The following is a 12,379-nucleotide window of genomic DNA, read 5'->3' on the forward strand; positions in this document are numbered from 1 at the left end:
ACATATTGTGTCATTCCATTTATATAACACAGATTTGTGTTTGCCAAGAGTTAAATAGCAGTATAGATATAAAAGAAGAACATAATGGAGGGGCGCCTGGGTGGCTCAGTCATTAAGTGTCTGCCTTCGGCTCGGGTCATGATCCCAGGGTCCTGGGATCGAGCCCCAAATCGGGATCCCTGCTCTGTGGGAAGCCTGCTTCTCCCTCTCCCACTCCCCCTGCTTGTGTTCCCTCTTTGGCTGTCTCTCTGTCAAATAAATAAATAAAATCTTAAAAAAAAAAAAAAGAAGAAGAAGAAGAACATGATGGATCCTTGTGCTTATGGAAATGTTCTGTATCCTGACTATATCAATGTCAATATCCTAACTGTAAACTTGGCAAGACATTACCATTAGGGAAAACTGGGTAAAGGGTACACAAGATCTCTCTGTATTATTCCTCACAACTGCATGTGAGTCTACAATTTTCTCAAAATAAAAAAAATTAATTAAGATGTTACCTTTGTGGTTTCTCTCTTGTCCGAACCCTGATTGATACAATACCCTTCATCAGACTGGGGAATTTCTCTTCTCTTCCTAGTTTGCTCCAGTTTGCCGGGAGTTTTAGTCAGGATAGGTGTTGATTTTTGCCAACTGCTCTTTTTTTTGCACCTACTGAAAATAATCATGTGGTTTTTCAAATTATATTGTTTGATTTTTATTTTTTATTTTATTTTTATATTGTACATTGCTGGATTCAACTTGCTAATATTTGCTAAAGATTTTTATGTCTATATTAGGAAATGTCTTTCAGATACCTAAGGGAGTGACGTTATTAGTTTCTATAATTAAAAAAGACCTAAGCAAAAACAGGAAAATATTAAATTTTGACAAGGCTGGATGGTGGGTAAACAGCAATTTGTTGCATTATCGTCCACACTTTCCTGCTTTCTTATTTTTTTCTCTCTCTTCAATTGAACAATCCTTACCTTTAACTTGGAAGATAGATTCAAAGAACAGATTGAGGACATAATAACCGGGTTCTTTATGCTACTAGAACTACAGGGGTGGGATAGCCTTATGTATCCTCTTCACCTAGAAATAGGCCTAACAACACATAGTTGGTACTCAGTGAAAGTTTATTGAATGAGTTCAGATTTCTTTGAACGACAATCCAATACAACATAATGGATACTGTGCTCCAGATCCACCCTCAGGACCTAGCGTCATTCCCCCAGCTTCTGGGACTAGGCTGGTTTATGGCTCATAATTCTCTGGGAATTGCCTTCCATAGAAGGAAGCAGCCTTGCCGAGAGTTACAGATAGAGAGAGCCTCTATCACTGCTCAGTGATAGGACAAAAATTTCTGGCCCCTGTTCTTTAATTTGAAATAACTCTTAAAGGTCATCCCCGGCTCAGAGCATTCTTTGAGATAGGCTGAGGTCTCTACCGCGATTGTTTCAGTTTAACTTCTCCCGCTGCGAATCCTGCTTCCATCACTCTTACAGCTCCCCGCCATATTTCTGCACGTTCACCTCCTTTTCGCTCTCTTCCTCGGGCAATTCCACCCAGGACACACATTACCCTATTTTATATTCTCTTCCTAGCAGTTAGCCGTATGTGAAATAACCTTATTTATTTAACGCTTTAACACTTGGCTTATTGTCTGCAGTAAGACTGTAAGCTTCCCAGGACAGACTCTTTTCCCCATACACGGTGCACCACTGTATCAAACGCCTACTGGTTGTTGAAATGAATGAGTGGAAGAGACACACCTGATACTGGGTCTTGGGCTCACAATCTCTCAAGAGCCGGCGACCAGCACTTTGGAGCAGCGGCTGGGGACGTGCCTCCGAGTCCCCGCCCCTCCTGCCACGCCCCCAGGCCAAGGCAGGGGGCGGACCTCGCAGACGCCCCGGCTGAAGCTATGCGGCAGCCGGCGGTACGGCTGGTGCGGCTAAGCCGGATACCCTACACCGAGCTGCTGGCCCTGCAGGAGCGCTGGCTGCGGCGGCTGCAGGCCGAGCCAAGCACTGAGGCCCTGTCGGGGACTGAGGCGGGCGCGCTCCTGCTCTGCGAGCCCGCGGGGCCCGTGTACACGTCCGGGCTGCGCGGCGGCCTGACGCCGGAGGAGACGGCGCGGCTGCGGGCCTTGGGCGCCGAGGTACGCACCACAGGCCGCGGTGGCCTGGCTACCTTCCACGGCCCAGGCCAGCTGCTCTGCCACCCGGTGCTAGACCTGAGACGCCTGGGCCTGCGCCTGCGCACGCACGTAGCGGCGCTGGAGGCGTGCGCCGTGCGCCTGTGCGAGTGCCAGGGCTTGTCCGGTGCTCGCGCGCGGCCCCCGCCCTACACTGGCGTCTGGCTCGGGGAGCGCAAGGTCTGCGCGATAGGTTAGTGCGGAGGGCCGAGGCGGGGCCGGGGGGGGCGGGACTTGGCGGGGCTGGACCAATGGAGGTGAGAGCAAGCTCGGGCTGGGCGAAAGCGTACCTGGCGCGGGCTTTGAATCAGAACTACCCGCTGCGTTTGAGGTGTTAAGCCTTCTCACTGATCTCATATTCACAGCTCTCAGGAGGGCCCTCAGTGGTCATCTCATCCAATATTCATATTTTTGATAAGTGAATGCCAGGTTACTAACAATGAATCACAAGCACAATGGAGCTTAGTAATTTTCAAACATTTTCTTTTAAAGCAACAGAATCTCTGTTAAAGACATTTTCTGGAATCTCCGTAATAAGTGCAGGAGCTGTGGAGCCACACACCCCTCCCCAGCCATGTCCCCCTTCCCCGATCTATGTACAACCCCTTGGGTGCTCAGAAACAGCTGGAAAACCAGTGATGGAGTCCAGTTCCTTCATCACACTGAGGGAGATCATGAAGCCTGGGGAGGGAGGATATCTACTCTAAGACCCTTTTTTTTGTCTTGCAGGAGTCCGCTGTGGAAGGCACATCACGTCCCACGGCCTGGCTCTGAACTGTTCTACAGACCTTTTGTGGTTTGATCACATTGTCCCCTGCGGGCTGGTTGGGACAGGTGTCACCTCTCTGAGTGAGGAGCTCCAAAGGCACGTCACTGTGGATGAAGTTATACCACCTTTCCTTGAGGCCTTTAAAGAGACCTACAAGTGCACGTTGATATCAGAGGACAGCTCCAACTGAAGAGTGTTCATGTTATCACAGCTGGGAGGTCCTGCTTGAAAAGCACCAAGACTGACTTGGGAGTCACTGAAACCCAGATTCTAGACTTGGCTCTGTCATTCACTCACCATGAGACTATGAGCAAAGTATGAGCTCTTAGCCATTGTTTCCATATGTTTGCTGGTTTATTTATATCTTCTCACCTACCTCAGGTACGGTAGATGTGAAAACATTATGAAAAGCAACGCCTGCCATATAAATGTAACATTAGCACTACTATTGACACCCCATTTTCTCAGCTTAGAGAAACTCAGATATAGAGAATCAGTTCTCAGATATTTATTACCTCCTAAATACTGTATTTAATTGGGCAATTCTGGGCTCCAATTCCTTTGATTTTGTGGGAATCATATCTCTAGATAGCCCAGGTGAGGATGATATGTGGGGAGCTTTCTGCAATAAAAGGAAAAGCAATCTTTAAAGAATAAAATGAGATCTTGACTTCCTGCATTGGATTGCCGAGCCTGAAAACTATTTTTAGTTAGGTAACCTGAGTCAGACCAGAGCCCAGGAAAAGACAAGAATAATTTCTCACACTGTACAAATGCCAAAGGTAGAAGTATGTTTTCCTTAAATGAGATCTCTAAATTTATGAGGCTGTGTATTAACTATCCATTGCTGTGTAACAGATCACCCCAAAACTTAATGACTTAATAAACATTATCTCATGTATATTCTGTGGGTCAAGAATTTGGGAGAAGCTTCACTGGGTGATTTTGGGTTGAGATCTCTCATGAGGTATAGTCAAAATGTCTGCTGGGGCACCTGGGTGGCTCAGTTGGTTAAGCGACTGCCTTCGGCTCAGGTCATGATCCTGGAGTCCCGGGATCGAGTCCCGCATCGGGCTCCCTGCTCGGCAGGGAGTCTGCTTCTCCCTCTGACCCTCTTCCCTCTCGTGCTCTCTGTCTCTCATTCTCTCTCACAAATAAATAAATAAAATCTTAAAAAAAAAAAAAATGTCTGCTGGATCAGCTGTCATCTGAAGGTTTGGGCATGGAGGATCCATTTCCAAGATGGTTCACTCTGCTTCGTTGGTACTGGTTGTTGACGGGGCCTGCGTTCCTCACCGTGTAGGCCACTCCACAGAGCTACTTGTTCCCCTGGGGCAAGTGATGCCAGAAAGAGACAAGGTGGAAGCCACAAGGTATTATGACCCAGCCTTGGAAATTACACAGTCATTTCTACCATTTCCTAATAGATGAATCTGACTCAGTGTGGAAGGGACTGCACTGGGTGAGGGGAAGTGAAGATCATTAGGGACCATCTTGGAGACTGGCTACCATAAGCAGTTAGGGTGGAAAGATCCTTGAATGAGAAGTCAGATGACTCAGGTTGCAGTCCCAGCTCTTTGGGCAAGTCATTTACCTCTCTGGGCTTCAGTTTCCCCTATATAAGCACTGTCCAATAGGAATACAATGTGAGCCACACTGTAATTTTACTTTTCCAGTAGCCACATTAAAAAAGGAAAAATAAACAGGTGGCATTAATAATACTTTAATTAACCTAATATAAAAATGTTTTACATTCCTTTTCTCCATGCTCTATCCAGAAGTTCAGTGTGTATTTTCCACTTGTAGCACATCTCATTTTGGAGTTGTCACTCTTCAGACATTCAGTAGCCACATGTGGCTACCATGTTGCAAAGTACAGCCTTAGGTAATATGGTATCCAAAGTCCTTTTTGAGCTTCCAGAAGAAAGGTGAGTCTTCCCACCTCTAAGGTTTGATGTTTAACTCTGCACACAGTTTTTATCAGTTATTCAAGCTGGAATGGACTTTGGAGGTATGTTCCTGCCTCCTCATTGTACAGAGATGGAACCAAGACTTCGGAAGAAACTTGCTCAAGGCACACAGTAAGTTAATCACAAAGCCACGCCCGGGTGCCAGATATAAGCCCCGTTCTCACGCTCTTTTCCTACTGTGCGCACTGACTTAGAGCTCAGGACAGTATGCTTGACAAATCATGGACATTTGGTCAATATTAGTTGATTGGTGGTTTGTGCACCCATTATTTACCCATATCTCTTCTAGGCCTTTTGTTTTCCCTCATGGAGCCAACAGTGCTGTTGTAGGAATATGGGGGGTGGATAGTAGCTGATAATTACTTTACAGTATTATTGCCAAGAAGGGAAATAATTATTCCAGGAAAAGTAGAGTTCGATTCTCATGGTTGGAAGGCTATGCACAGTGTTGCTCCCCATCTAGTACTTGATTACCCTCTCTAGCAACCGTAATAAAGTGACCATTCAGCCTGGTCTTGAATACCTCCAGAGACTGGGAAAGAAACATTTACTCAAAACTTATTTTTAGTACCACTGCGTTAGCCCTCTTAAGTACATTCTCTCAATCAGCAGCCTGTCCCATGTTTCTGGATCACTGGGAATCATTCTGCATGGTGTAATGACTGAGTTACCTGACCTTCCTGAGCCTCCGTTTCATTAGGTTCAAGGCTTGGCACAGAATAAACAGCAGAAAATATATAGTAGTTATTAGTGTTGTTCACCAACTATTTCAGGCAGGACTGTACTGTGTGGCTCCCTTGTCGTTGGTCGGGGCCAAGCAACTTGTTCTGATCAATGAGTTATGAATGGAGGTGACATGCCACTTCTGAGCTGGAGCATTGAATTGCTGGTGTCAGAGCCCTTGTGGTTTCTCTTTCCCTCTGGAAGAGTGACCAACATTCAAGACGGGTGGCTGCTTTCTGAGGGACTGCATAAGCAGAGACCCCTGCTACTGCTGGACATGCGGTGGAGTTAAGCCACTGAAATGTGGGCGTTGTTCATTACCACCGCATAACCTAACCTCTTCTGACTGAGGCAATATGTTTATATTAATTAGGACTCTTATATTTGCAAATGTAGAAACCTCACTCTAACTTATGCAAAAAAACAAATTAAAGAGTGACAGTGAGGGCATTATTGGAAAAGGTCCTGGGGGTCTCATAAAATCCAAGGTTAGGGCTGCAGCCGGGCTCAAGAGCAAAACCAGAGCATGTAGCCCTTTAAGAACCCAGATAGTCTTTTCTCTCCTCCCTGGCAGGCTTCTTGGTGTGTCTGTTTCACGCTCGCTTGCTTTAGTCCAGCTTTCTCTGTTTCCCGGGCTGCATGCCAGCTGCTGTTATCCATGATTATTGGAGTCGAGTCGAGGCAAATCCCTAGGTGTCTGGCTTGAGCAACCAGGTGGATGCTAGAGGTATTGCTGGGATGGGAAACACTGGGTGAAGACCAAGTTTGGAGAGAAAGAGAATGAGTTCAGTGTTAGGTAAATCAAGTTTGAAACACTTGTGGGAGATGCAAGTAGAGAGGGCCAAGGGGCAGTGGGTGTGTGGATCTAGAACATGGGTGTGATGAGCTATGGTTTAGGTCTGGAGACAGAAGAGGAGGGCAGAGGACTGATAAACGTGAGGTATGGGACGAGGAGGGGCAGGCCAAGGAAGGGGGAGGCAATAGGCAGAGAAATATTTGGGGGCACAGATTGAGACAACAGGACAATGTCATCCACTCTTCCAGCAGCCTGGGATTGCCAGGCATCCTAGAAGAGCCAAGCCTCCAAGAACAGGTGGACTGTGGGTTGTTAGGGCCAGGAGGCCAGGGTTTGGCGGAGGCCAGGCCCATGGGATCAGGTCAGGCCACTGCTATGGGTTTCCTGGCTCTTCTTCCTGCCTGGACAGAGCCCATCCCCAGTTTCCCACAGGGGCCCTTCCTCAAGGAAGGAAGCTGAGCATATGAAGAAAGATATTTAACACCCTGGCTTTCCTACCTCCAGAAGGCCTCTTCTTGTTTGTGCAGAATCTTCTCCCCATAAATAAACAGACTGTCCAGGGTCTGGTGAATAAGTGCTAAACGTAAGGATGTGACTGGTTTGGCATCTTGTTCCTCCTTGCCAGCTCTGGCAGCGTGACTAGATACACCTTACTTCTTGGGAAAAATCCTCTCTCCGAAAGCCCTATGGAAATCGGATTTTTGCAATCTAAATTGCATTTTTCTTTTTACCAAATTATAATTTACCATACATATAATCATACCATATTATAGTATCTATAAAATTTAAAAATAAAACAACGCTTGTACTCCCACCTGACAACACATCCCCTACATTTGTGTCTTTAGTACTTGATCACGAACAGACATATTTTATGTACTTGTCATTATTATGTGGATAAAATTATGTATACTCTTTTAAGCTAAACCTGGTATTACATGAATTTTACCACATTGCTATATAATCTTTACAATTATATTTTTGAATGCCTTAATTTTGTTTTTATTTCTTTTAAAACTGAGAATTCAATATTTTTTTAAATATAGGTAATGCAAATTAAAAAGGTACAAAATGGTGACTTTGAAATGTAAGTCTTGCTCCTATTCTTTTCCTCTGTAAATTCAGTTTTTTTCCTGGAGGCCTAATGATGGTAAATTCTTTTTTATATACTTCAGAGATATTTTATACATATATAAGTGTGCATGATTATATACTTTTTTTTCATATAGTAACATACTATACCCACAGCATTACACTTTGGAGATTGTTTCAGATTAGTATATAAAGAGCATCCTCATTTTATTTTATTTTTTATATTTTATTTATTTATTAGAGAGAGAGAGCACACAAGCAGGGGGAGAGGCAGAGGAAGAGGGAGAAGAGCTCACAAGCAGGACACCCTGCTCAGCAGGGATGTGGGGCTCGATCCCAGGGCCCTGGGATCATGACCCAAGCCAAAGGCAGACGCCCAACCAACTGAACAACCCAGACGCCCCAGGGTCCTCATTTTAAAAAATGACTACAGAGTATTCTATTCAGTGGATTTCTTATGATTTATTTAGCTAGTACCTTATTGAGGACATTTAGGTTATTACTAACCTTTTGCTTTTACAAGCAAGGCTGCAATGAAAATTCTTGTGTGTGTGTGTGTCTGTCTGTGTGTTACATTGCACATGAGTACAAGGTTGCATCTTTAGAAGTGATTTTCTGAGTCAAAGGATATGTGCATTTTTAATAGATATTGTCATATTGCCTTCCATTAAAGTTATACCAATTTATATTCCCATCAATAATGTACAAGAGAGATGCCTGAATTTTAAATGTTCTAGCATCTTAGATTTTTTTTTTCATTTTTCTTTTTTTTTTTTTTAAGATTTTATTTTATTTATTTGAGAGAGAGAGAATGAGAGAGAGCACATGAGAGGGGGGAGGGTCAGAGGGAGAAGCAGACTCCCTGCCGAGCAGAGAGCCCGATGCGGGACCCGATCCTGGGACTCCAGGATCATGACCTGAGCCGAAGGCAGTCGCTTAACCAACTGAGCCACCCAGGCGCCCCTTTTTTTTTTTTCATTTTTAAAGTTTTTTGGTATAAAATCTTTTTAACAAACAACAATGAACCGCATGTATCCATCATGCAGCTAAAACAATCATCAACTCAAGGCCAGCCCTAGTTTGTTTAAAGTGGGACCTACTTCCGGCTTTCTCCCTGGATTATTGTGAAGCAAATCATAGATACCATATTATTTCATCCATAAATATTTCAGTATGTATTCCCCAAAGATAAGGACTCAAAAAAAAACCACTTCAATATCAACAAATATTCAGTTAGTATTCCCCAGATTTTTCCAATTGTTTGCTTGTTCCTTTTTTTCACAGTTGGTTTGTTCAAATCAGGATTCAAATACTGGATTTGGTTTACATGTCTCACAAATGTCTCCTTAGTCTCTTATCACCTAGATTCCTCCCACAACTTTTTTTTTTTAAGCTTTTTCTCCTGTGTTTCCTGAAGCTTGAAAGATAAAGCCTGATGCTTGATATGATTTGGCAAGTCAGCTTCATAAGTGGTGGTGTGTAATTGAGGCATGCAATATCTTTCTTTTTTTCTCTTTTTCATGATGATTATTCCCTAGATCCATTATTTTGTTAGGGGTTTACAAAATGTGATATTCTTTTTCTTTTTTTAAGATTTTATTTATTTATTTGACAGAGAGACACAGCAAGAAAGGGAACACAAGCAGGGGGAGTGGGAGGGGGAGAAGCAGGCTTTCGGCTGAGCAGGGAGCCTGATGTGCGGCTCGATCCCAGGACCCTGGGATTATGACCTGAGCCAAAGGCAAATGCTTAATGACTGAGCCACCCAGGCGCCCCACAAAATGTGATATTCTGATTCTGTCATGCCTTTTTCACTTACTAGCTGGAGAATGTTTACAGAATTCAACAAGACCAGTGGCATTAGTGTTATTGGTACTTTATTCATTTTTTAGTTTTGTTCATATTCAATAAAAGTTTGTACTGAATAAAAAATTACCTGTATAAAAGATATGCTTTTATAGTTGCATTAGAATTTATACTGAGTTTAAATTTGAACATATTTGCATTGCCAGCACTGAGTAACTCAATAATTTTTGAGGAATCCATACATTATTCAAATCCAAGAGACACTGGTCTAAGGCTAAAGTGTTACATTTTTGCAATATCTAAATTGCGAGGTTTTCTAAGCCAGAGACTGTTTGTTTGTGTTTGTATCCTAGTACCTAGCATGTAAAAGGAAGCAAGTTTCATATCTATGTTGTTACGAAGAATTTCCTATCGCCTCCACATTGGTTCTTTTGTGGACAGACATCAATATCCAGTCTGTGAAGTGTTCATTATGGCCGTGCTCAGGCAGCCTTCCATCCTACAGAATTCTGATTGTTAGACAGGTATTCTTCCTCCTAAACTGAAACCCGCCTCCAACACAGTCATAACTCTACCCTCCTGCAAGGCCTCCGCTAAGAGTCCTTTCCTGGCCATGTCTACCTACATCCCCCTCTAATGGCAGTGGCCACACTGTGTTATAGTTACTTCATTCCACATCTGACCCTGTCCAGACTGTGGTCTCTCCAGGCAGGGACTGTAGCTGCATCCTCTGTGGCCTCCTCAGGCCCAGCCCAGGGCCTCACACAGAAGAAGTACCCAGAAATGGCCTGTTGGGTCAGCAAATGTGGTCTCTTCTTCAAGTTTAACTTTCCTGATTCTTCTGTTCTTCACAGAAGATGGTTTCCAGACTCCACACCTCTGCCCTCATATCAATAGGCTCTAATTGGCTAAGGTGCCTTTAATCTGTGTTACTTGGAACTGAAGATAGCATGACTGGTATGGGATGGCCAGTGTGACGTGTGTCAGCTTGTGCTGGGCCCTGAGGACACAGGGAAGGATCCGACTTCGTCCCTGTCTTCAAGGAACTCACAGCTTTGTGGAGGAGACATACCTGTAAATAAAATTCATAATAAACTGTTAAAAGTATCATGAGAGAAGTTTGCACAGAGTACTATGGAAACATAAAAGAAGAGGTGAGAAATCATAAAAGAGAGGGGCAGAAAAGTCTCAAGGTGACATTGAATTAGAATTCTAGGTTGTAAATAAGAAAGGAAAAAAAAAAAAACCACCTCAAACTAGCTCAAATGAAAAGAGAGTATCTCAGAACTCAAACTAAAAAGTCTGGGGCTTGACTTCAGGCACAGATTGATCCAGGAGGAGGTAGCAGGTAAGGGTGAGTTAGCCAGCTCCAGCAAGAAGGTGCTCCAGGCAGAGAAAATAGCACAGCAAAGGCCTGGAGGGGATAGAGAGCATGTGGGTGTTTGAGGAACTGTGGATTGTCCTCCTGCCTCTTTCTAGGGTGAACAGCCTGGGTTCACAGCCTCCTCCCATATTCCTTCATTCTCCTGCTCCTCTCTCCTTCTCCTTGCCCAGAGCAGGATAAAGAGGAACGGGGCAGGCCCCCACCCATCAGACCGTTGCCCCTCCTGCTTGCCCCTCTAGATGCTCACCACCCTTCTCTACCCACCACAGGCCTCCTTGCTCCCATCTGGGTTGGGGCAAAGGGAGATAGTGGTAGAAGACCATAAAGAAGGGAAGGAGTAGAGGGAGAGAAGGGTACTTACTTCCTCAGCTCTTTCCCTGTGGGGTCAGCACGGGTTGGGTTGGGTTGGGCCGGGTTGGGTGCACTCTCTACTAAAAGCCACAGCTCCAGCCTGCTGGCCTCTGCAGTTTCTAGTAATCCCTTCCTCCCCTGCCCTTGGAGCCTTGCTATGGTGTCCCTCCTCACCGTTGCTAGCCAGGGTGATGGCACCATTCCTTGCTGGCTTCCTGAACCCTCCTCATACTCTCTTCAAATTACCCAGTTTCAAGGAGCCATCTGTTTCCTGCCAGAAACCTGCCTGACACACGGCCCTCACCTGCACCAGAGGTGAGTGGGGGGCATGCTGGGCCCTGTGAAGTGCTGGGTGCCTGTGAGAGGATAGTGTTATTCAGCTCAACTCGATTCCACCATACTCACCTCTCTCCAGCCTGACCCACAAGGGCCCAGGGCTGTTCTAAGCACTTTACACACTTTATGTAATCTTCACAGCAAATAACAAACCCACAAAGTTGAATTACTGGCTGTGTTTTAAGAAGAGGAAAGCGGCTCAGCTGAAGATTTGCCCAAGTTCATATAGTTAGAGGCAGGTCCGCGGTTTGAACTCAAGTCTGGACTCCCAGAAGCTGTGCATTAAACCGCACCCCTATGACTCCCACTCTGCTCTCCTCACAGGTCAAGTGAAAGGACCAAATGGGACAGCTGGTGCTTTTCAGACTCTAAAGAGCCAACACACCTCGTTGGCCTGAGAACTGTGGTATGTCCCATCCCTCCCAGAAGACCGGACCACTGGAAGGTCAGAGCTGACAGAGGCCCCAGAGATCACACAACCTCACTCCCTCCTGTGCCCAAGAAGAAACAGCCCCAAGGGGTTCCCCTTAGGTCCCACATTCCTGCAGGAACCAGAATTAGAATCTAGAATGTTTGCAGACACCCCGTAAACATATCAGCAAGAAGGATGTAGCATTCCCCTCAGAGAAGAGTTTAGAAGAGAGAGAAGGGGTGGGGATCAGGATGGGGGCTGGGACTATAGGATTTCAGATTTAGGGAATGAAAGGCATGTCGGGGGCGCCTGGGTGGCTCAGTTGGTTAAGCGACTGCCTTCGGCTCAGGTCATGATCCTGGAGTCCCGGGATCAAGTCCCGCATCGGGCTCCCTGCTTGGCGGGGAGTCTGCTTCTCCCTCTGACCCTCCTCCCTCTCATGCTCTCTGTCTCTCATTCTCTCTGTCTCAAATAAATAAATAAAATCTTAAAAAAAAAAAAAGAAAGGCATGTCGGAGCCCATCTAGAAGACTTCTCCCATAGCAACTCTGACAAGGCAGC

The 12,379-nt window shown here is 45.2% G+C and overlaps 1 protein-coding gene and 1 long non-coding RNA gene across 2 annotated transcripts in view; one reads left to right on the forward strand and one right to left on the reverse strand.

Annotated features, from left to right (window-relative positions):
* Nucleotides 1-1,888: 1,888 nt before the first annotated feature.
* On the forward strand, nucleotides 1,889-4,134 carry LIPT2 (lipoyl(octanoyl) transferase 2). The gene is made up of 2 exons (XM_045892819.3): nucleotides 1,889-2,372; nucleotides 2,909-4,134. Exons 1-2 carry the CDS (start codon nucleotides 1,907-1,909, stop codon nucleotides 3,136-3,138), a joined length of 696 nt encoding a protein of 231 aa, XP_045748775.1. The 5' UTR covers nucleotides 1,889-1,906; the 3' UTR covers nucleotides 3,139-4,134.
* Nucleotides 4,135-9,119: 4,985 nt separating this feature from the next.
* The window catches only part of LOC135362371 (uncharacterized), a 61,211-nt gene continuing 57,951 nt past the window's right edge, over nucleotides 9,120-12,379 (reverse strand). The window contains exon 3 of the long non-coding RNA XR_010406981.1: nucleotides 9,120-10,407. This is a non-coding gene — a long non-coding RNA (uncharacterized LOC135362371). The remainder of the gene's footprint in view (nucleotides 10,408-12,379) is intronic.

The sequence above is a fragment of the Mirounga angustirostris genome, unplaced genomic scaffold, assembly GCF_029215605.1.
Source record: "Mirounga angustirostris isolate CCGP_5_RB_7025 unplaced genomic scaffold, mMirAng1.0.hap1 SCAF_13, whole genome shotgun sequence".
In the NCBI taxonomy this organism is placed as follows: domain Eukaryota; kingdom Metazoa; phylum Chordata; class Mammalia; order Carnivora; family Phocidae; genus Mirounga; species Mirounga angustirostris.